General features: G+C 38.3%; 1 protein-coding gene across 7 annotated transcripts; it reads left to right on the top strand.

Moving 5' to 3' along the window:
* Positions 1 to 445: 445 nt before the first annotated feature.
* Positions 446 to 14,882, top strand: LOC148843418 (Ubiquitin-like superfamily protein). Of its 7 annotated transcripts, XM_088957510.1 has the most exons (7): positions 703 to 891; positions 990 to 1,014; positions 2,923 to 3,019; positions 7,909 to 7,960; positions 8,619 to 8,804; positions 9,018 to 9,057; positions 14,511 to 14,882. In XM_088957510.1, exons 5-7 carry the CDS (start codon positions 8,622 to 8,624, stop codon positions 14,594 to 14,596), a joined length of 309 nt encoding a protein of 102 aa, XP_088813636.1. In that variant the 5' UTR covers positions 703 to 891; positions 990 to 1,014; positions 2,923 to 3,019; positions 7,909 to 7,960; positions 8,619 to 8,621; the 3' UTR covers positions 14,597 to 14,882. The 7 variants fall into 7 exon arrangements, with proteins under 7 accessions (XP_088813632.1, XP_088813631.1, XP_088813636.1 ...); XM_088957505.1 differs by lacking the exon at positions 7,909 to 7,960 and having other exon boundaries at positions 573 to 891; XM_088957511.1 differs by lacking the exon at positions 990 to 1,014.
* The last annotated feature ends 10,265 nt before the right edge of the window (positions 14,883 to 25,147 follow it).

Below are 25,147 nucleotides of genomic sequence, written 5' to 3'. Positions count from 1 at the left end.
AGGGAAATCAGAATTGATCCTCATAGTCCCATGCAATTTTGCAATGGGAATATCTCCCCATGAAAATAAACATACAACTATGGAGATGTTACCGATGCACAAATGTAAAAGGCTATGAGATGGTGTGAAAACGGTTATGTGAAGATTGAGTATATATTTGATTCCGTTGGAGTTTCTTAGGGGTGTTTATCAGATAAATGTTTATCTGTAAACACCACTTTAAATGCTTTCTCTTTATGTTATTTGGTTGGGCTAATTTGCACACGTTTCAAGAAATGGTGTTTAAAGGCATTTGCCCACTCAGCTATGAGAAACGTTTCCTAATTCTTACTTGTGCTGTTTGGAAGGGTGTTTGAAGAAGTGGGCCATATGGGTGATTCAGTGTGTCACTCTCCTTGATTTTTGAGTGCCATATTTTGAAATCTAATGATCCAAACTACCCTTTGCACATATTTTGAAATCTAACAATTGATTTTGGATGAAAATCACATCCAATGACCAAAAACGACAGGGGTATTGGAAGGAAACATGGATTGATTGAAACATAAAGGCACACGGCATGAGGGAATGTTAGAGTTAACATCGTATTGAAGCAAGAAAGTTCACCAAATGATCGACCTGCGGTTTCGAGCTATGCATGCATTGATTTTCGAAATTACGAAAGTGACCCCAGTTATAATCCTTTCTTTCCAAGTAGGAACCACTGTTCATCCACTTTCTTACCCAAAATTAAGAAACCAGTTCCTGTGATGTCAAGCGAATGCGACGTCGGAATTTTCCCTGTTTATAATCTCTGACTTAAGAAAATCTTGGCTTATTATACGTAGATTGTCCTGTAAAGTTAGGGCTTCTGGTTTTCTGGTTGCGTGAAGGAAGAGTAGAGCTTCAAAGGTACGTTCTTTTGCATTCTTCCATTCCTAATTGTAGTTTTGTCAATTCTTTCTCTGGTTTTTGAATGTCGATTTGATCTTTTTTTTGTTTTATTGTAGACGATTCGGTTATTTGAACAAACTGGTACGTTTCTTAATTGTAATCTCGCAATTCTTGGGGGGTGTGAATGGTTTTGTATCTGTTTAGTAATTGGTGTGGCCTAATTGGAAATTTGGAATAGGATTTGTTTCTGTTTCTTCACGAAATTGACAAGGTTTAGGATTGCGATTGTTCACGAGTTCTAGTGTTTCGTTGTTTGATCCTTGATTTTAGGATCCGATACGGAGGATGTGTGTTGTCATGTGTCGGTTTCGCCTTCGAGGCACCGGGGGTTTGGTGGTAGTTGAGTGGTTGGGGACGGGGACGGGGACGGGGAGGGGATAACATGACTGATTTTGGGCCGCGACAACAGAAACAGGAGAGAAACGGTGCTCGTGCGGAGTTCGAGCGGGTTTGGAGGAGTTGATGCGTGGTCATTTGGATGATCGTATGTCATTGGCTTCGTGTAGCTCTACTCGAGATTAGGAGGATGGTGATGAGGAGGGTGATCAGCTTGTGCGCCCCAGGCGACGGTTGGATCTCGAAGGGGGATGACTTCTGAGTCGTCTACGGCGTGAAGGCACCACTCGCGTATTCTGAGTAGGTGGGCTGCTCGGCAGGCCCAGGAGATGATTACTACCATTGAAAGGTGGAGCCGTGAATCTGAACTATGCATGGTTATAGATGAACAGATGTTGGGGGAGACAGATGTTAGGGGTAAAGCTTACCACCTTTGTCAATAAACGGTCGGAATTGAATGAAGCGTGCTCGGAATGAAGAGCAGGAATTAATGCTGGGTAAAATGGTCGGAGTTGAGTGAAGTCTCCTCTCCTCTTTTGTTCCTTCAACCCAAATTGAAGAGAAAGGGGATTAAGGAAATAGGAAGGGAAAAGGATAAAACAGTCTGAATCTTTTCATAAAGGTTAGTTTTGGTATTATGAAAATGTTTAAACCGCACCTGTTATCACGTGATGGTTCTGACTGACGGTGACTTAACGTCTGGTACTGGATAGTTGCAAATTGAAAGTTCGGGTACTAGATTGTCGCATTTTAAAGTTTGGGTAATAAATTTGCACTCGACCTAAATTACAGGGTACCTATCAGGAATTTTCCCAATAAAGAAGGAAGAAAATCAGTTTGAGTTGAAACTGGCATGTTACGAGGATCGAAGGAGGTTAATCTGATTATCAGGTTGACTTTCTAATATTTCTTGGAATCTGTTTGTTCCCACAGTTTTAGATTATCGTCAGAGTTGTATTAGGTTGATCTTATGTTTTCTTGTTCTTTTCTTTTTTGTCATTTGGCTTGTAATCATTTTATATTCTGTTTTCTTTATAATCCCTCCCTTTTTACAGAATTCGTTTTACTGGTGCTAATGCTGTGGAGGTTACCTCCCTCTAGAGTGATTTGATGATCATTAGAGGGGCTTCGTGAAACCCATTGGAGAGGAAAAGAGTTGTTCTTGAAATGCAGAAGTGAAATTTTTAGCTTTATTCGACAGAATTCTGCATACAAGAGACTCCTTTTTTTACCCTTAATATGATTGTACGACCCTGTGTATAGAGAATTTTCTTAACGATTCTGGGAAATAGATCTAGATGCTTGGACATGCTTCCATTGAGTTACTGTCTTACTGATATGGAATTAGCTTAATTATTGATAGAATGCATTGCAACCAAGATGTTGCATGTTGGTGGTACCGACCAAAAATGAAATGAATAAACTGTATTGGATAGTTCGTAAGTTTGTTTCATTGGATTGTGTACTCTATTTGACAGGCTTTAGTGGTTCCTCTTTATTAATTTGCTTCATTAGATAGTTCGTAATAATCACTCTTCTTTAATAATTATAAAATTCAAGTGCAAGTGTATTAGGTTAAGGATGTGTATGTTCCTGATGAAATCTTGGATGAATTTGGGTTGATGCCTTCTCTTTTTGTTTTTCCCCTTGTAGTTGTTTGAGTCTTGTGAGCTTAGGAAACGAATAAAGTAAAGACTCTTCAGGGGTTTGTTACTATTCATCTCTTGGTCATAGCAGAATCGTCAAAATGGTATGTTGAGAGTATTTATTTTCTTGGTTTCCTTTTCTTGATTTTTCCTTACAATTTATTGTGTTCACTGATTGCTCCTTTGATATCTCTTTAATGTTTTGAGGATCACATTTTTTTTTTAAATAATAATAGGTTGAATAATGTAATTTGGGTGGTTTGTTCCAATAACTAAGGCTACAATTTTACGAGGAAAATGATCATCATCCAAGCCTTATTCTGACTGTATGAAGTTGGCTACATGATCCTGTTTCACCATTCCATACATAAATGCTAATATATCAGGAGATATGGGATGCTGCACTCTCATGTGCCACAAAAACTATACAAAAGATATTTATGCAATTTTAATGCATTTGATCTCTTTAAGTATAAACAAGAATCAAGTGTTTGGTTTTGCTTTCCACCAAACAAACAGAACCAGGCTTATCATCAAAAGTATGATGTTCATCTTTTCATCGACTAAACTGGAATGGAGTCTCTTAGAGCTGAGGGAGGTGCCTTAATTGAAGGTTTAAGAAAGATAAAGGAGCTGAATATCCATAGGCTAATTGTTGAAGGAGACGCAAAGTTGGTTTTAAGATGGTTACAGAAGGACACTGTGGAAATATGCAAATGAGGGAAATGAGGCTAAATGACTAACTAGGGGGTTGGAGGTTCAATTTCAGTGGGTGAAGAGGACTGCAAAAACTGCAAATGCTTTTGCAGATACATTGGCAAAACAAGGGGTGGGAAGGGAACAGATGTTTTGGGCTTTACTGTAATTTTATTTTCTTTTCTTTTCGGGAGAGTTAAGCCTCTTTATCTCTTCCCGGAATGTTGTAATTATCTTGTCCTTTAATAAAATTATTTCTGTTATTGATAAAAAAAGACTAGAAAATACCAAAAGTCATATAAAATTAATAAAATTAAATATTAAAAGCAGAACAAAAGCAACATTACATCATCATCATCCAAGTCTTGTACCAACTATATGGGTTGGCTGCATGAATCCTGTTTTGCCAATCTGTTCTGTTCAGTTCTATATCCACATCTCGTTTCTTGGGAATGCCCTGGCATACCCTTGCCCATTCTTGCCACACTTGGGTAAAGGTGTAGCATGTCACTTCTGGGGAATGCCCTAGCATGAGCAATAAAAGCAACATTACATATTCTATGAAAAATAAAGCCTACAAGGTGGAGGCCTTGTTTTGTTAGAACAGGGCGATGCTAAAGAGAACATCCATATTTGTATATGTGATAATTCAAAGGTGAAGACTAAAAAAAAAAATGAAATTGTTAATTGTTTGAATTTGACAAAAATATACAAGAATTGTGAGTTACTTGTAGAGAAAAAACAATGAGGGTTTTCCCAGTAAGAAATGTGGAGAAATGGTTTTTTTGATAATAAATAAATTAAAAAAGAAAAGAGTACAAGGAGAGTGAGAAGAAGTTATCTGAAAGAAGAAGAAAATCCCTACACCCAACAAAAGAACTCATCAACTCCTAAAAGGCTCAAATCAACTCAAAACTCATTCCATTAGCACCCAAAACACCAAACAAAACAAAAAACTCCCAATACATTAAAAAACTCTTAAATAAGAATGATACAAAAAGCAGCCAAACATATCCAATCTCCCTTAAAACAAAACTTCTTCCTAAACCAAGAAAAGAGAAACACCACAACCCCAAATAATCATGGCATCACCCACCAACAACCGACATCTCAAGCTTACTTCCTTAATCAGCAGCTACAGAGGCAGTTATCAAGGCCTCGTTAGACCTCTTTTTTTTGATAAGCAGGCCTTATTAGACCTCTTACAAACCTTTTTTTAACCTTCAAATTTTTGATAGGCCCCAACCCTAAAACACCTCTTTTTGATCTTGCAAAAACTTTCAAGACGGGGATGACTTTATAATGTTTATGCCTTTCATTTGATAAAAAAAAAAGTTTGCCTTTCACAATGTTTCATTGCATTAAGATTTTTCTTACACTCCTTCACCTGTTTAGAACTGTTATTGATCCTCTCCAACTCAAAAACTGCACTTTATCAACAGTCTTGAACTCAACTCTATTTTTTTTGATAAAATGGTAACTTTCATTCGTTAAATCATAAAATCATAAAATTATATATCAGTTATTCCATAGTTGGAATGCTGATCCCATATCCAGATCCACTGTTACAATACAGACCAGAAAAGTTCACTCCTGTTGTATCCTTGTTTGGCTAAAGCATCATCCAGGCCATTGACTATTCTTCTAACCCATTTGAAATCTGCTTCAATTTCCTTTTTAAGACACCAAATTTCTCACAGATCTTGCATGTGATTCCAAATTCCCAAATTCCCAGCTTTCATCCAGTCTATTAGTAACCTTGAATCCCCTTCCACTTCAATCTGGTGTAGTCCTATCTGTTTAGCCAGTCTCAGTCCTTGCAGCAAAGCTAACACCTTTGCTCTTAATGAATCACCCAGTCCTACGGGCCCCGAAAAAATAGCCAAGATTTTCCTTTCCCCATCTCTAAATATTCCTCCTACACCTGAAGGCCCCGGGTTACCAAATGAGCTGCCATTGAAGTTCATCTTTACTCTTTGTTGTGTAGAAACTGCCCAACTCTCTTAAATATTACTGAACTGGATCGTGAAGAGTTTGCTACTGAATTCCAACCCTTAATTATATAATCCACTGAGAACTCCCTAAACAACTCAGCTGTTTTTACCCAATGCACTACCTTAATTGTGATGCAATCATTCAAACCTTCCCTTGATTTTGTTTTTCCTTGAAAGATCCTGTTATTTCTTTCCTCCCATACTGCCCATAAAACCGCAGATATTGTGGCTCACAACATCCTTCCCCTTCTCTTTGGTTTCCTAAAGAAAGTTTCTTCAAAAAGGCCTGCCACATTAGGAGGAGGAATCCACCTGCAACCAAAGAGAGAAGAAAACCATTCCCAAATAAAAGAGACAAAAGTGCAGGAGATTAATAGGTGCACACTGCTCAGTAGTTTCACCACAATCGAAGAGAGTAGATATGAGGGGGAAGGCACTGATTTGGCCTTCGTTTTTGAAGTACAACATAGGTATTGATATCTTAAAGAGCCACCTCCCAACAAATAAGAAGAGCAAGAATACAGACCAGAGTGAGAGGCTAACCAAATCCTTCTTTTTTTTTTTTGATAGGAAATGATAACTTTCATTAAAAAGATTAAAAAAATACATCTGTCACCACTCAAAGGATGTGGCTAGAGAGAGCAACAGAATAAACAGTCCTACAAGCAAGCCCAAAATAAAGCCCTCCTATTTACTCCTTGTTTTGCTAAAGCATCAGCCATTCCATTTGCTCATCTTTTTGCGCAATTAAACTGTATCCTTAACTCCCTTGCTATCCTCACAAGAAGAGTCCAGAAAAACAGTACTCGGCAGGGAGAGAAGTTCATCCACTGCTCCCATTTCAGCTTTCCTAAACCCTCTTCTTTATCATTCGTCCCATCATTTTCATTGAACCCCACTGCATCAAGAACCTCATGCTCCTTCAAAATTGAACCAACCTCATCATGAACCAGCTTCTCTTGCTCTCTTTCCCTCTCCCTTTCCTCCAACTCTTTAAATGCCTTGCAAATTCTTCACCCCCTAGAAAAAATAGCTCCAAGTCTTGCTCACCTCCACCTCCCTATTCACAACAAAATCCAAGTTGATTGAACCTTCAGTTATATGTGTTTCATCCACCTCTGTCTTCTATTTCTGATAGTCTTCTTCCTCTGAAGCCTCTCCCTGCTCACTAGGATCCTCCAACGGTCTAGTTTTTCCTTTTATAAACCTGTGTGCTTCTATCCACCGATTTTGCTTCCTCTTTACCCTTCTTATTCACCTCTCCAGCAACATTACCTTTTCCCCTCCTCTTCATCTCATTTTGTTCTCCAATTTGACCCTTCCTTTCTTGAACCCTTGCTGATTCACAGTCATCATTTTCTATCTCCCATTCCTCCAAATCTCCATCCACTGCTATCACCTCTTGGGCCTCTTCCCTCCCTATCTACCCTTTTCATTCCCACCCTCCCTCACATCTGTGTCGACACCCAATCCCTCTTCCATGTTACTGTTTTCTTCTCTTCGTCCCCAACAGAATTAGTTCTACTTGTCCTTGACAAATGTATTCAAAACTGTAAGAATTTGTCTCGCCTCCTCCCATGTTAATCCCTAAAACCCTTTCTCTGCCTGATTCTTGTGCAAAGATAGCCACACCATTGTCTTCTACAAACTCCACCTGCACCCCTTTTTTTGTTGATGTTATGTGGGCTGTCTTTCCTTCTCTTCCAGAAATTTTCTCATTTAATCCTCCACTCTTTTCCACAGGCCTGTCCCTGTAAATGAACTTTGTCACACAGCAAACTAAGAAAATTTTGACGAGCCCTACCTGCACTAGAGAGAGATGAAGGAAAAACAATAAACAAGCTCCTGCTCTATTTTCTTTTCTCTCTGGGTTTCCTCACAATCAGTATTGACAAAGGTTTAGGATTTCTTTCTTCTTGTTGGAGCCTCTCATTGTTGGAAGACAACTTGTTTTCTTCTCTGATGCTTTGTGGAGATTTATTTATTTTTGATGAATAGCTTTGTGGAGATATATTAAATATCACTCAAATTGCAGATTTGTTTCTTGTCATTGAAGGCAATGCTAGGGCAATTATGTGAAAAGAAAATGCAATTGCTTGTGTTGTGAGAATCCTTAAATGTGGTTGCCTATACTTCAAATTCTGAAAAAGATGATTGGATTATTTTCTGGATTGTTAGCCATATTCAATTCTCACTCCACAAATTCTTATCTCAACTATACGTGGATCCACTACATGAAAGCAAGAACCAAGTATATGTGGGTCCACTATTTGAATATTGTATCTATATTCCACTTTATCCAGGACTATACATCCAATTTTCTGATCACTAGGACCGTGCATCCATTGTTAAATTGTGAGTCCTCAAATCATTCCTCAATGCTATTTCATTGGCCTTGTTTCCAACTTATGCTTTTATCTTTGTGATAACGTGTGTAGCTTGTTGTTTAGCCTCTTTTCACTTGGTTTAGCTTGCTATTAGATATTCATGAATCTGTCTTTTTTAGTCATCATTGGTGTTTTCTGTGATTGAAGAATTGGGTTGCAGCCTTCGATTGGAACTTTGGATCTTTCTTTAATTTGTGTGTAGTCATTCTTGAACTTTGATTTGCACATCCTCATTAAGAATCATGATTTTCTTCAATCAAGAAATTTGGTTTCTCAGTTGCTATCCAGAGAATTACCATCTAGAATTTTTTTACTGATTTCCCAATTGGTCTATCTACTTCTTTATAGCCAATTTTCTCTTATTTTGGTTTTTAATTGCAGAAATTTCTCATTACTTTCCTAAACTCATGTATTTTGTTTAAAAAACAGTATATTAAGACTTTCTAGGGAGTTTATACCAATTCAAAATGCCTCTATTTTCTAGAATGCTAACATTTTTCCTTGTAGATAACTAGATATAAACAACTAAGAGAGATGCAGTGTTTGTTTTGGGTCCTTATTTTGGACTATTCCCTACTGATTTGACCACTCTGCTTTATAACAACTATTTTGCATATTTGATGTAGGCTATGTACATACGTGTTAAGCGTAATAAGACAACCTACTTCATTCAGTGTGATCCTACGGAGACACCATTAGACATTAAACAGAAGTTGCAGAATCTCATTGATCAGCCTGTAAATGATCAACGTTTAATCCTTGTGGCAACTGGTGAGGTTTTGGATGATTCAAAAACATTGGCAGATCAGAAGGTATCCAAGAAATAGTTAGTTGCTTTCTGTGTTCTTCTTTGTCTGATGTTAATCATTTTAATTTCCAGATCCTTCTATCTAATGGAGTTAAAGGCAATAACTTCTCCACTCCCCACTAACAAAAAAAACAATATAGTTGCAAAAAAAATGCTATGATCTTGCAACTGTAACAAGTCTCTAAATGGATTTGGTGATTCCATCATCTTTTCACAGGTTGAAAATGATTGTATTGTGGCTCTGACCCTGAGAAAAGGTATGTTTCATATACATTCTAGATCTTTTACCTATTTCTTGTCCCTAAGGATATAGTTGTTTTCCATTAGAAGTGAATGTTCATTCTATTCTAGTTTCTGTCTTTTGCAATTTCCTGTTTTAGTGTTTAGTTCTAACCACTTACTCAGAGGAGCCCAGCTACTTGAGTAGTGCATTTTGTTGTTTTAGCTAGATTATTGTTCTTTTCCATTTAGTGACTACTAGTTTGGATAACTGACATAAGAATTTATCTGATCCATATTGATTTTATATGGTAACTTCCATTTGTGGGGTTTTGTTTATTTGAGTGAGATGGTAACATTACTTGATGCAGTGGTAAAATTTGTGGCTGAAAAGTGTGTAAACATACATCTGAGTCTGAGGGTGCCAACTTTTTCGAAAACAAATGGGTTAGGTCCCTATCCAGTCATTGGGTTATGACCCTTTTCAAGCACTCAAGCAAAAAAAGAAAAAATTGTGAAAATTGAAAAAGCTTACGTACTTTTGCAATATTTTTTAAAACTTGAAAAATCTTCAAAAACAATTGATGATTCACATGTGTTTCTTGCGTTTTTTGCATATTTAGCACTCTAGGAATGAGGTTTGGAGGTGAAAGAAGGCTTATTTCAGGGGAAAGACCCTTTATTTCTTTTTTCTTTTTTCATTTTTTGTCTGTATCTTTTTCGTAGTGTATCGACTGATATGCCTCCGATACACCTGTGATATGGTCTTTTCCACTGTATCTCATATTGAACTTTAAAAGATACGATAAGATATGCCCCTTATCAGGCATATCATGCCGAAATTTGAAACTTTACTTGCAGCAGAAACAGTGCCACATAAATGCCATCTCAGCATTTCAATTCTAACTGCTAAAAATCTGTTTGGTTAGTGTCATTATTGCTTGAAACACTTGAAAAATGGCTACACTTGAAAATTGGTAAGGGGGACCATTGTTGGAAACATCAAATAGATGTGGGCCACAGATCACAATGGCTATGATGATGTGGCATCCGACATAGCATGTTGAAGTTAACTTATGATCAGGTGCATCACAGAGATGTTACACGTACACTGCACATATCCCACTGAATACCTATTTTCTTCTATATGGTCAAATCCTAACCTTTTTGGGGGTGTTTGCTACAGTGGCGTTGTGTTTCTGTTGCATTTTAGGTTGATCAATACGATTTGTGAGAAATGTGTTGCCACATCATATATGAGTGCCACTGTCGTCTGTGTTCTTCATATTTGCTGCCATGGTAGCTTTTGTTGCTATAGAAAGCAGGCTTCTGGTATTCCAGACTCCTGAACACTTCCAGCTGTGGCAACTGGTGTTTGCTGCCATGGTGGCGCTCTGACAGTACAGGCTAGGTAGAGAAACATAGGTGTATGTGTATTTCTCATACACATGGCGGCTTTTTTTTCCTTGTTTTTTTTGGTATCAAGGTTATGTATATTTGGGTCGGATCACATTTGATCCAAGTGTCCCTTTGAATTGGTTTTGCTTTTGTTTGTCTCTTCTTTCTCATCAGAGAGATAAAAATGGACCGATTGATCCAAGTATCTAACCATTGGAAGCATACAAGAGAGGAAAAATATGGACCATATGATTTACCAAAAAAGGACAACTGGAAGTATGTAAGAGGAAAAAGATGACTAATCTCTAAAGAGAAACCTGAAAGCTTGGGGGGAGAGAGGAATTTAAAGCTGTTGAAGAAGAGAAGAAAAGAATTCTTACGGAGTTAGAGGAGTTGGATAGTAGAGAACAAAATGGGACCCTTGATGCTTTAAACGGAAGTAGAAGAGAAGATTTGAGAAAGGAATGGGAACAACTGATCAGAAGAGAAGAAATTTACTGGAGACAAAGATCAAGAGTGAGATGGCTGAAAGAAGGAGATAATAATTCCAGATTCTTTCACACTTATGCCTCTGGAAGGAGTAGGAAAAACTTCATCTCTAAGCTGAAATTGAACCAGAGGGAAGTGTAGAGTCCTGAGGAAATTAAGGAAGCCTTCTTTTCCTTCTTCAAAAACCTTTACTCTAAGGATAGTAATAACCAGTTTACATTGAACAGATGGGAAGGCACAACTCTATCAGGTGAAAAGAGGGTTTGGTTGGAAAGAGCTTTGAAGAGGAAGAAGTTAAAAAGGATGTCTTCCATGGATGGAGATAGGGCTCCAGGACCAGATGGATTTCCCATCTTTTTCTCCCAGCAGTGTTGGGAAATAGTAAAGTCAGATCTCATGGATTTTTTCAGGGACTTTTCACTCTTCTGCCATTGTTAACAAAGGCCTAAATTCAACCTTTCTCTGCCTCATCCCAAAGAAAAGGGGAGTTTTGGAAGTTAAAGACTTTAGACCAATAAGTTTGATAGGGAGCATCTATAAATTTTTGGCTAAGGTCTTGGTTAAAAGACTTAAAGAAGTCCTAGAAGATCTACTTTCCCCAAACCAATTTGCTTTTGTAAAAGGGAGACAAATTGTGGACAGCATTCTAATTGCAAATGAGTGTGTGGAAGACAGAAAATCCTCTGGGAACCTGGGGGTCCTAGTGAAATTAGATCTGGAAAAGGCATATGATAAAGTGGATTGGAAATGGATCAGGTGGATTAAGGGTTGCATTGGTTCTTCATGGTTTTCTATGTTGATAAATGGTGAAGGGAAAGGCTACTTTAAGGCTAGTAGGGGTCTTAGACAAGGTTGCCCGCTTTCCTCCTTTTTATTCACTTTGGTAATGGACATCTTTAACTATCTCTTCAATAAGGCTATTCTCCTTAACTTGGTGAAAGGATTTGAAGTGGGAAGGGACAAGATTCACATTTCACACTTACAGTTTGCTGATGACATAATTTTGTTCTTGGATGCCTCCATAACCAACATCACAAACACTAAAAAGATAATTGAATTTTTGAGCTTATCATTGGTTTGAGGGTTAACTTTTGCAAAAGTTCTATAGTAGCTCTTAACTCAGTGGAAGGGGAACTTCTGGAGAGCTTCAAATCTTTGTTGGGGTGTAAAGAGGAGACTCTTCCTATCTCATATCCAGGGATGCCTCTTGGAGGGAATCCAAAATCTCTCAATTTCTAGAGACCAGTGGTGGAGAAGTGTGAGAAGAAACTATCATCTTGGAAGAAGTGTTATCTCTCAAAAGGGGAAAGGCTTACTCTCTTGAAGGCCTCCATGGCAAATTTTCTAGTTTACTTCCTTTCAATCATCCAGATTCCAACCAAAGTCAGAAATCAGATTGAGAAGCTTCAAAGGAGCTTTCTTTGGGAAGGAGGTGGAGAAAAGAGAAGTCACTTCGTCAGTTGGAAACAAGTATGCAAGCCTAAAGAGGAAGGTGGTTTGGGAATTGGGCACTTAAAAGAGAAAATTCTTCTCTCTTAGGTAAATGGCTGTGGAGGTTTCCTAAAGAACCCAATGCTCTTTGGACAGCTGTTATCTCAAGCAAATATGGATCAAATGTAAATGGGTGGGATGGCAATCTCCATTTGAACAGGATAAAGTCCACAAATCCATGGAAATGTATCATCTCCACCCATACTTTTTCTTTCCTTTTATAAGATATAAAGTGGGAAATGGCTCTAAAATAAAATTCTGGAGAGACCTTTGGTGGGGGGAATCTAGCAGCCTCCTTCCCTAGACTTTTTAATCTTACCCTTGACCAAGAAGCCACTATTTCTTCTTGCCTTCCAGACCAAACTGTTGAGAACACTCTCAACCTTCAACTCAGAAGACCCCTAAGGGATTTGGAAATTTCTGAATTAATAGACTTAATTCAGACCCTTAAAGAAGCCTACATCTCCCCCACCAATTATGACACCCGAGTCTGGACCCTGCACCCCACTGGCGAATTCTCTTCTAAGTCTATGCTCAAGGTTTTGATTGCTGATGAACAACATCCCTCCTTTCCTTTTAAGAAGATCTGGTGTAGCTATATCCCCTCAAGAGTTTGTTTCTTTGTCTGGGAAGCTTGTCTCCAGAAATTAAACACTTGTGATATCTTGCAAATAAAGTTTTTGGGAAGACTGTCCATCTCCCCTCATGTTTATTTTTTATGCTTCAGTGAAGGTGAATCAGCAGATCACATTTTTCTTCAATGCAAATTCACCCAAAGGATTTGGTTCCATTTCCTGAAAATGGCAGGTTACAGCTGGGCTATACCAAAGCATATTATGGACTTTCTACGTCAATGGCAAGGAACAGGTTTAAGTAAAAGGGGCAAAGTTTATTGGCAATCAGTGCTATATGCAGTGTTGTGGGGAGTTTGGGATGAAAGAAACAAATGGCTCTTTGACAACAAATTCAGGCCCCTGGAGGAGTTAATTTCATACATTACTTTGCAACCTCTGGACGGTGAACTCAGATCTGTTCAAAGGACTCTCAGTCAATGATCTCAATAGAGATGCTTACCCCTTTCTATTTCTCCCTTACCTCCATCAATCATCCTTGAGATATCCTGATCCATCAGTGGGAGTGATGACCCTAAAGTCCTAAGCTTCGATGGAAGTGCCTTAGGTAACCCCAGATTAGCTGGTATTGGAGGAACACTAAGGGATGAAAGGGGCAACATTTGCTGGACTTTTAGCTGTCCAATTGGTTTGGCAGATTCCACAAAGGCTGAAGTAATGGCTGCTCTCACAGGAATCAGAATAAATAGAAGTTTGGGAATCCAAAATTTAATCATCGCAGGTGATTCAGCAAATACTATAAAATGGTTAAGAGACAAAGAGGGGGGACCTTGGAGATTGAGTCACTATTTGGCAGAGGCTAGGAACTCTTTGGACTGTCTAAATGTAAAATTTGTATAGTGACAAACTTCCTCCTTTATAACTTGTAGGGGTTCTTCCCCTGCTTTGTACATCTTCTCATGTACCTCTTCTTCCCTTAATGAATCCTGGTTAAATTTTCTCAAAAAAAAAAAAAAGGACTATCTCTATAAATCTAACATTGGATAATTAGATTTGCATGTGTACAAGTTATTCACCATTAGATTTGCATAATCAAACTGTAAATAGATGAATTGGATCATACTGTACCATGTTGGTTTCTCAAAAATATATATTTTTTGGTAAAGGTTTCTAACAAATAGTAGTGGGTGAAAATGGAAAGTTGCTAGTAGTGATTTAAAAAGGGCTACGAAACAGATTTATGCAAAAAATGCTGAAAAAATGCCTATTCAGCAATAAACACAACCAAACAAGTTTGTGTTAAAAACACAAAAAAACACCATGCCGTTGCACTGCCATTTTTAGAAGGAAATGCAATGCAAAAAATGGCAATGTTACCAAACATTACCTCAATGAATGTGACATTTGCATTCTTGTATCAGTTATCTTTTTCTTGTGTCTTTCTTTGACACAAATTGCCACCTCATAAATTGTTTGTATATTTAAATATAGACTGTTCCATCTTCCTAATTTATTATTATCCCAACTAATTCTGCCTCCAGATGATAATGAGTTTGAGGATGTCAACATTATACGACCAGATGATTTTTACCAATCCCGGGATGCAGATGGTGGTCTGAATTGGTAAGCCTGAACTTTGCCTGAAACAGCAATGGCATAGGAGGGGGGCGGGGATTATATTTTTTGTGAGTATTTGATGATTTCCCACCCGTTTCTACAGTTTTACTGTACCATAGTATTCAGTTACAAGCATGAAACCTCCTTTTTACAGTTTCCAAGTGAGGCAGACTAGTTTCTGTACCATGTCTCATTTATGGTGATCCTCGTACTCGTTTTTACTTTATTCTGCTAATCTGAAGATTGAGAAACGGCCATGGCTTGCTTATCATAGAATCCAAAATGTTCAAACCTAATTCCTGGCATCCTCAGACGTCTGTGTTAAGTGTTGGTCCATTAGTCCATCTGCTATATCATATGTTCGCTGGACTTTGATGATCCATCGATGAAATGAGCCATTACGTCATTGATTTCTTCCTTTGTTCTAACATCGGGCCACTACACTAACTATGCCCACTACGGGCTTCAGTTTCCAGGTTCTACCTACTCTAATACATGTTTGATATGTATTATGGACAAAGTGGTAGGTACATATTAATACATACATGAAAAAATCTATCTTTCTGGGAAGATATGATACCGAAAAGCCTTTGACCAATCAAAGCCCCCGTGAATTTTGATGTAAACCCACCTGATTGGTTGACACTGTTATTATGCTGGTTGATTGGTTTTAAGCTTTTCCTGTATCGTGTCTGTCCGTCATCATACTTGAACCCTATACATACTCTTATCTCAAACTTTCATTCTCTTGTGGGTGTATTGGATGGCACTTTCATTCTAATTCTCCAGTTTACAGATGGTTGTTTGATTTTTGCAATTGCAAACTTGGATAATGCTACGAAAATCAAGGAGGTAATAGAAAATCATGCCCTAACATCTAGATAAAAACCAAATTTTAATAAATCAACAGTTGTGTTTTCAAAAAATATCCATAAAGAGCTCTAAGAATGATATGAAGAATTTTAAGAATTCCCATTTAGAAAAAAAAACAGTTGTATCTCGAAGTGCCACTAATAGATATAAGGGTGACAGCTCAAACCTTTGAGACAATAAGGGAAAGAATGTCCAAACACACTAGTGGATGGAAAAAAAACTCTTTTTCTACGGTAGGGAGAGTGACCCGTATCAATTCAAATCACTCTATAGTGCCTTAGTTTCAAATGAGGATTTTCAAAATTGCCAAAAAAAAAAAAAAAGAAGAAAACTCCTTGAGGACATGGATAGGAAACAAAGGAATTTCCAGTGGGATAAAGGTGAAAAAAATCTTTCCACCTAGTAGGACTAGGATGGAAGAAGGTACGCTAACCTGAGATGGACGGAGGCTGGGGAATCAAAAAGCTCCAATGGGTAAACGTACAAGTATAACTAAATTTGGATGGAGATAATGATCCAACCAAGTAACATATGGGTTTAAGTCGCAAGAGCTAAATGCCTAAGAAAGGAATCGTTTTGGAAGGTTAAAATTAAAATAATAAAAAAAAACACATGAGCTTGGAGGGGAATCCTCAACCTAAGAGAGTTACTAAAAACATGGATAAGGTGGAAAATGGGGGATGGTAGAACAATAAAATTCTGGTAAGGGATTTTGGCAGGAGACAAATCATTAAAAGAGAAAGTAGAACGCCCTTCCCCCCCCCCCCCATTGGGGAAAGAATTTTGTGTAGTGTTTCTAGAAATTCTGGGATGAGGGCAGCTTTGCCATTTCCGAGGTGAAGAGGTCGAGGGTTCTACTTGCGAACAGTTAAAAGATGTCAAAATCCGTGGGATGTGGTCATAGGGGAAAAGACTCTAACGATCAAATTAGCCGATCGAGGGTAATTGGGGCCACAGAGTTAATAAGCAAAATAAGCAAGAGAGTACGAGTGCACATAATTAGAGAGGTACCTGAAGCCACGCAATCCCTTATATAGCCGACAAGGTTCAAAACATCGCCACGTATCGGTTGATATGTATCGTATTAGAGCCTTCCCGATACGTCCCTACAGAGGGTGTTTCGGGTTGGCGAGTGGTTCAGGGGGTAGATTGCCCTTGGACCGGTCCCTCTGAACCAAATTAAAAATAATAATAATAAAACAAAAGAAAAGTGACGATATAGGCTGAAATGCCCTATCGACATATTGCCCTGTATCGATATTTTGAACCTTGGTAGCCGGAGTTGCTAGGGAGCCTTCGTGGAGGGCACGGTGTAATGGCTCTAGTTGTTGGGGGCCATAATTGTGGGAATTAATGGGAGTGTGATCTATGCAGTTGAGTGTTACCCTGCCAAAAATGCACTAGGGAGGGATTGATCGTGTTTATATCATCCACATTGAGTGCTCCTGCATTGATCACATTGGGAGAACATAGAGATGCCCTTGTATGATGTCGAGATGATGAGAATACCCTTGTGAGGTGCCACGTGTCGTCCATTGATGGAGCGACCAATGACTAGGAGTGAGCAAAAAAAAAAAATACTGAAAAACCGAACTGAAAATTTGGTTAACCAAACCGATTGGTTCGGTTTCGGATCAATATTTAAAAAAAATGAAGGTACCGGCTCGGTTTTGGTTAACCAAAATAGAAAACCAACAGTTAATCGAACCAACTGCTATGCATATATTTATATATAATATATTATTTATTATTTAAAATATAATATTATTATATATATTTCTAATATTTTATTATATATTTATATATTTTCCTATAATAAAAATAAAAAAACCGACAAACCGAACCGGTCAATTGATTGAATTTGGTTTATTTTTGGTTACCGGTTTTGCAAAAACCGAAAACCCCGGTTCAGTTTCAAAAATTAGCCCATGGTTCAGTTAAGCTAACCGTAAGCACCCCTACCAACGTCACCCATATCAGTTGCCCCTTATTCCCTAGGTTGAGGTTGAGGTTGATATCAAGTTAGGCGTATAGACCTCGGTTTCAGGCAAAGGGAGTAGAGAGATGAGGCTTGGTTGTTGCATCTGATGTCACTCCACTTCTTCGACCATTGGTAAAGGGTGCGGTTCAGAACCGCATTTTCGTTCCTCGGTAATGCTATGTTTGGTTTGAAGGAAAAAGTAGGGAAAGGAAGGAAAATGTAGGGAAACTTTTACAAATCTTATATAGATTTCCCTACCTTTTCCTTCTTTTCCCTACTTTGTCCTTCAAACCAAACACAGCCTAAAGGTTGTGACACTCGAATAATTTTTTTGTATATATATTTGCTGTAGTGATGATGCATGGGGAAGATCCTTCCCTCGATGGCTTTAGTATTGTCTGCATACGGAGAAGCCTCAACGTTCAATATTCCCATGTTCATCAAGAAGCACACTTTGTGGCAAATTGGTTAGCTAATGTAGATCATGTTGTTGATTTAAATTGTTACTGGTTTCTTTTTGGAGAATTAATGTTGGTCATATTGGGGTTCTTTTGGTTTTTACTTTTTTGACTCCTTGGGGAAGGGCTATCCCCATGCCGTGTAGCTTGATTCCTTTTCTTACTCGAGAATATTAAAAAGTTGCATGTTTTTCATTCATTTAAAATTAAATTAAAAAAGAAAAGAAAAAGAGCACAACCTATACAAGACAATGCAAGACAATGGAACTAGCTAGAGATAGAGTCAGGTTGGCTTGGGTTGAGCTCCATTATCCCAACCTGGTAAACACCAAAATCTGATCTTCAATCAAGCTCAAACCCCTGACTAGGGTTGTAGCGGAGACTTGGGGATTGAATGTTCCAAGTCACATAAAGCACTCTAACCAAACCTGTCTCTGTATACGGCTCACATTTTTCAACATTAATCAAGTTTTTAATCCAGCCACAACTAGAATACTAGATCCCAATTTTCCAGGTTGGTTGGGTTGATTCAATCAAAGTTGCAAATCATTGAATAAAAGTAGATTATCTGAATTTGATAGCTAACAGTTTTACTGGATGTGGGACTAATCATTTTGCTGCACACCGAGCCATAAATGCAAGTGAGAAATTAAGGGGGGTATTCAACAATGTGATTGTCTTTTTTGCTGATGTAATAGTTGTTTTTGTTTTCAAAAATAAGACCAACCATGTTAGACTCAGTTTGCACTCTACATATTTGCATTTGTACTCCTTCCAAATTGAGTCTAAGTGATTGTGGGCCACATATGGCTGTCATGGAGTAATCCTTTCTCAAATGGAACCTAGAGGACATCAAACAATTCAATTCTTTCATATGGTTTTCTAATTGGTGGGTGTTTTCCCATGTGAATTGTTTTTCTTGTTTTCAGTTAGAAAAGCAAAGACCCCACACTCTAGTTGAAAAATATTTCTTCTAGAAACTGAAATGTGTTGATTTTGTATTGTATTTCTTGTTTTCAAAATTGAAACTAAATATATATTTCTGGATTTTTGGTTTTGAAAACTATGATTAAAGTAAAAAACTATGTCATGCATGTGTGTTAAGACTCAGGAATTCCTTACCAATACAATATTGCTGCAACATAACTCAAACATGAATAGGCTAGAGATAAAGTGACATGCCCTCGTGACAAAAAGTCATTAAAATTTTCGGTGATAAGGACACCTTGTAAATAAGCCTTGTAGCATCTTTAATGTGATTGGTTAAAATTTTGATTTAACATGTAATAAATATTCAAAGTGCAACAAATATTTGGAAATTAGTTTATTTTTTCATTTTTCCTATATCTATGAATTGGGTTTAGTTGGGGAGAATTTATTTAGTTTTGGGTTTGGGGAAAGGCAGGTTTATGTCCTCCTCTATATCATTTTATAGTTTGATAATGATTAATAAAATTTAATGGTGGCCACCCTCAGCTGGAATAAAATTTGGGTGATAATAAAACTATACATTACAAATATCTCCCTATGAATGATTAAAGAGATGTTTCTGATCATGTGCAATAGGATTGCCATGTTAAAAGCTGTTTGCTGGCAGCAGATATGGGTTCTTGTTGTTTGAAAGCCATGAAGGTTTCATAACATGCAAGAGGTTAGTGACTATATCTTTCTTTTACTAAGGCCCATTGATTTATGACTATATCTTTCTAGTTTGAAGGTGTAGAAAGAATATATATCCATTACATCATACACGTATATAATTATTAATCAGAAATTTAAAAATTTTAAAATCTAATATAAGAAATTTAATTTTTATTAATACATTTTAAATTTCTGATTAATAATTATATACGTGTATGATGTAATGGATATATATTCTTTCTACACCTTCTTTATTCATAATGGGTACTGATATAAGATTTTATTAACTAATCATGAAAAAATTAGTATCATATATTAATTTAATAAAACAATAAAATAATTAAGATAACTATTTTATAAATATATTTTCTACAATATTATTAAAAAATAACTATAAATTTTATAGGACTTCATGATGAGCTTATGCTTCTATCCATGTGGAACATATATAATAATTAAAATAAATTAATATTAGAAACAAAATTTAATAATTCTATCAATATGCCATGAGAAAATGTTGAAAAGGTGACAATAAATGAAATGGGTAAACTTTAGTTTAATTAAATTTGAATATAAGGCTTAGTTTGGAAGGAATACAAATACAAATTTATAGAGTGCAAAGCATTGTATTTTGTATGTATTTGCATAGTATATGTTTGTATTTGTACTCCTTCCAAACTGAGCCTAAATGAATCAAATTTGGATCTACTCATATCCTAATCGATTCAATCCGGTTGCATCCCTACAACAAAAGGTTCTTCAAACGCACATTCATCCAATGGGTCTCAAGGACCACATTAATGCCTATATATTAGCATTAAGATTCATAATCCACACAAACACAAGCATTACGCAAAATTGAAGTATTGGGACAAAAATACAAGGTTTACATATATACAAGGTTTTGTATTAAACTCAAGGATTTTATAACTGGACCAGTAAGGGAACTGTTCTGGGGTCAAATAGTCCAATCATCTAGTTTGGATGGATGACCCGTTCTAACTTGAAAGAAAATGGTTATTTAAATGCTTATTGGAGAAAAAGACCACCAAACACCCAATATAAAATAAGTGATTATTTTAAAAAATAGGCATTTGAAAAAGTTGGGTGCCAAATGTAATTAAGTACTTATTTGAATAAGCACTGTTTTAAGCACTTATTCAATAAGCACTCCCAAACATGGCCTTAGATTCTATAGTTTGTCTGTATTCCAAATGGCTTTCCACATTGTATTTTTCACTCTTTCTCTAGTTGATTGAATCAGTCTACTATAAGCTGACTTAACTGTCTAGATCCCATTTCTAGTAGTCTTCCAAATTAGTTGGTCTTTGTCTCCACCTCGGCTAGGTGGAATAGACGGAATATATGACTTCACTCCTTCAAACAAGTTATTGATTGGATGATGTTTATCGTTTTTTATTCATGTGTAAATCATCTCTTCCATTTGGTGTACTATCAAAGATCATTGGTAACCATGCATCTTCCAAAGCCCATATTTGTTTCGCATCCCCTACTTTCCATATGAAATGGTGCTCCATTTTCTCCTTAATCTTTAGTATTTGCTTCCACCATATGGAGGCTAATCAATGTTTTAAAAACTGATTCAATGGTCAGACCATTTTTGCCTTTGGGTTGCAAGTCACCAATTTGACAGCCTGAGTTGATCAGATTACACCATCCCACTTGTATCTAACGTATATACATATATATATATATATATATATATATATATATATATATATGGTGTGTGTGTAAATATATATTTTAATAATATATAATGTATAAATATGTCTTAGATATTTTATATATATATGGTGTGTGAGTGTGTAAATATATTTTAACAATAAATAGTGTATAAAAAAAATCACCTCAATCAAACATTGGAGTGTAAAGTTATGGCCTTTGAAAGTTTATATGTATTGAATGTGCAACCCATGACCTGGTCACCAAGTCAAATGGTTTTTGATTGAACCAGACCCGAAATCCTAGCTAGGTGATGATTCGAACGGTTCAACTGGCTAGGTCAGCAAGAGGTTGAAAACACTGATATAACATTTAATTTGCAAGCTATGACTTAGTCATCGGGTTGAATGGATAAATGATCCAACCACCCAAGTCAATGGTTTTGGATCAATTTGTGATTAATAGTAAAACCATACCTAAAATCAAGGCTTTTAAAACCGACTTGAAGATCCAACCAATCAGGGGTCCGATTCCCAGGTTGAACGGTCCGACCATTCGAACCAAACAATTGACCCATTCTGACAAAAAAATGGTCAAAACCGTTGAACGGTTCAACTGCCCAGATCAGCAATTTGCTAATCAAATCAACGCTTTTTTTTGCTAACCAAGTCAGCAAGCTACCTTAGTAAAATTACCTCGCAACATCTCACCCAGGCCGACCTCTACCTCGGCGAGACCGAACTAGTTGACCCGTAGGATTACGGTGAGCGGTCCTAGGAGTCGGTCAAGCTGTAGGGATTTAAGGTGACCTGCTAAGGAGAGCTCGCTAACCACCCCCTGCAGTTCCAACTCAGCAAGCCGAACTGGCAGACCCGTAAGATTACGATGACTTGTTCTATGAGCCGATTGAGCTGAGAGGACCTAAGGCAACGTGCGAGAAGAGCTCGCTAATTGTCCCCAACAATTCGCTACCAAAGGCACCGATAGTGCAACCGTTATAACAGCTCACCGTGTCACACACCTCGACTTTACTTAGACAGATCGTAACCTTTGCGAAGATCTAGTAACTGACACATTAACGCGCCAGAAAAGAAGGAAACGGCTCCTCAAAGAGCTCAGGTCCATTTCCAAGGAAACCCTGAGTACTGAGGCCTATAAAAGGCACATATTTCCTGAGAGAAAGGATATGAGCGATTACAAGCTCTCAAGCTCTTTCACTTTCTAACATACTTTCAAAACACTCTCTGACTTAAGCATCGAAGTACCCTCCCCAGGAAAAGACACACGGGCGCTCTCACCTTCTTTCCCATGCAAAACAAGACAGCTCGGCCATCTCCAGCTTGGCCCCAGCACAGCTCAGCTAATATTATTTCCCCACAGGTCTCTCCGAAAATTATACAGCTCTCTATTATATAGCTTGGCTATCTCCAACTCGACCCAAACAAGGGAACCATCGAAGTCAGCTTCTAAGTCATCAACCAGCAGGGGAGATGCCAGATAGCACATCATCAATTAAAGCCGTCTATGGGAACTGCAACAAAAAGATAAGTTCTCTTTTTACTTCCTTTCAAAGTTCAGTAATGGCATCCTCAAGCAATCCACCTATCAACAACAACAACGTTAACAGCCAAACCCTACTATTACCATTGGCCAGATCGACGTTCCCTTGCACCCAGCCAGAACATTGGAAAATGTGAATGCACCTCCCCCTGCAGTCGAACCTATAGTAGCTCTTGCAGCGGTTGACGCGTGCCAGTTCTACGATTTGGTGTAGTGCGTGCAAGGGATGAATGAGCAGCTCAAATCCTGGGAGAACAAATTCACCTCTGTAGTAGGGGGCAACTGCAATCGCAACAACAACAACAACATCAAGTACCTCTCCAACAGGAGCCTCATCAGCAGGAACGTCGACATAATCAGCAAGTACCTCAACAAAACGTCGATCAGAACCAAATCGGCCAAATTGACTCGACTCCACCCCGTGCTCGCAACTAGATCTAGGTCTCCAATAGAGCGCCTAGGCATGACGACAACCAGCATCGTGTCAACAACGTGGCCCACAACAACCAACTCCCTGTGGAAAGCCGAGCTACGACCCCCATTGGGATAGACACCGCCAGCTCATCTAAGGGATCTAAGAAGAGGCGTAGGAGACATGCACACCGCGTCAAAAAGAAAAGCCAACTCGTTCCAACAGGGAGCATAATTCAGAAAAAGGAGGACAATAAGGCGACAAGCAGGGTAGATGCCCTATCTAAACAACCACGCCTGACTCGGGAATTCCCGTTAGCGTCTAAAATTCTCCAAGCTCCAAGGCCAAAAAACTTCAGGGTGCCTATTGAGACAAGGTATCCAGACATAGAGAAGCTCGCCTTCGCATTGGTGCTAGCAGCCCGAAAACTATGGCCCTACTTCCAGGCCCAAATCGACCTATGAAGTAGATTCTATAGAAGCTCGAGGTCTCGAGGAGACTGACAAAGTGGGCAATAGAGCTCAGTGAATACAATAACCATCATGAGCCACGACCAGCAATAAATGCGTAGGTTCTGGCAGATTTTGGTGCCAAGTGCACCTTTAGATTGCTAACCCCTGAAGTAGTCGAGCTTGTGACCACATCGAAGACACCTCGGCGCCAAGTCAGCCCCTGTCTCAAGAGTGGGGGGCAATTGATGAGGGGTAATTTGGTCCTCCCAATTGTACAACGACACGTGGCTTCCGGATGACACCTCGACGCCAAGTTAACGAGGTAGCTCAGTAAAATTAGCTCAGAGCATCTCACCCAGGCCGACCTCTACCTTGGTGAGACCGAACTAGTTGACCCCGTAGGATTACGACGAGCTATCCTAGGAGTCAATCGAGCTGTAGGGACTTAAGGCGACTTGCTAAGGAGAGCTCGCTAACCACCTCTGCAGTTCCACCTCGGCAAGAACGAGCTGGCAGACCCATAAGATTACGATGACCTGTTCTAGGAGTCGTCTAAGTTGAGAGGACCTAAGGCAACCTGTGAGGAAGAACTCACTAACTGTCCCCAGCATTTCGCTACCAAAGGCGCCGATAGCGCGACCGTTATAACAGCTCACTACGTCGCACGCCTTGACTTTACTTAGATAGGTTGTAACCTCCACGAAGATCCAGTAACTAATACATTAACATGTTAGAAAAGAAGGAAACAACTCCTTAAAGAGCTCGACTTATTTCCTGAGAGAAAGGACATGTGCGATTACAAGCTCTCAAGCTTTCTCACTTTCTAAAATACTTTCAAAACACTCTCTGACTTAAACATTGGAGTGCCCTCCTACGGTAAACACACCCGGGCACTCTCACCTTCTTTCCCTTGCAGAACAAGACAACTCAGCCCAGCACAACTCAACTAATATTGTTTCCTCATAGGTCTCTCTGAAAATTACACAACTCTCTGTTATATTGCTCGACCATCTCTAGCTCAGCCTAGCACAGCTCGGCCCAAACACGGGAACCATCCAAATCAGCTTCTGAGTCATCAGCTAGTAGGGGATCTACCACATCGTGCATCATCAGGTAATGTCAACACATGGGACCCCTATTTCATTTTATACTCGTAATTAGTTCAAATTGTCTCTCTCTAATTGATACATGTAAATGAATAGGAAGTAATTAAAATTGGATCAATTAGAGAGAGAGATATTTTAGGAAGATTTAGGAGAGGTTTTAGGAAGATTTAACAAAGGCATTAGTGTAGAGATATTTTAAGAAGATTTTTAAGTAATTTTGAAGAAGGGACTACTAGGAGCAAGGAGAGCCTTGTTGATGTGGCTTAATGAGAGGGCTGGGAATGGGTCATGGAGAAGGAAAAGAGGAAAAGAGAGAATAAAGAGGAAGGAAAAAAAGGGGGACGGGAGGAAGGAAAGAGTTAACATTGGCTATTGGGGGCCAATAGCCTAAGCTG

The sequence above is a fragment of the Nelumbo lutea genome, chromosome 8, assembly GCF_056320005.1.
Source record: "Nelumbo lutea isolate HS-2025 chromosome 8, American lotus-T2T, whole genome shotgun sequence".
Lineage (NCBI taxonomy): Eukaryota > Viridiplantae > Streptophyta > Magnoliopsida > Proteales > Nelumbonaceae > Nelumbo > Nelumbo lutea.
This window is presented reverse-complemented; position numbering and strand designations above follow the sequence as displayed.

Excerpts from the sequence above, each read along its gene's own strand:
- LOC148843418 (XM_088957506.1), top strand. Across the intron at positions 8,805-9,017 it reads AAACATTGGCAGATCAGAAG|GTTGAAAATGATTGTATTGT; the intron begins GTATCCAAGAAA and ends ATCTTTTCACAG. Across the intron at positions 9,058-14,510 it reads GGCTCTGACCCTGAGAAAAG|ATGATAATGAGTTTGAGGAT; the intron begins GTATGTTTCATA and ends TTCTGCCTCCAG.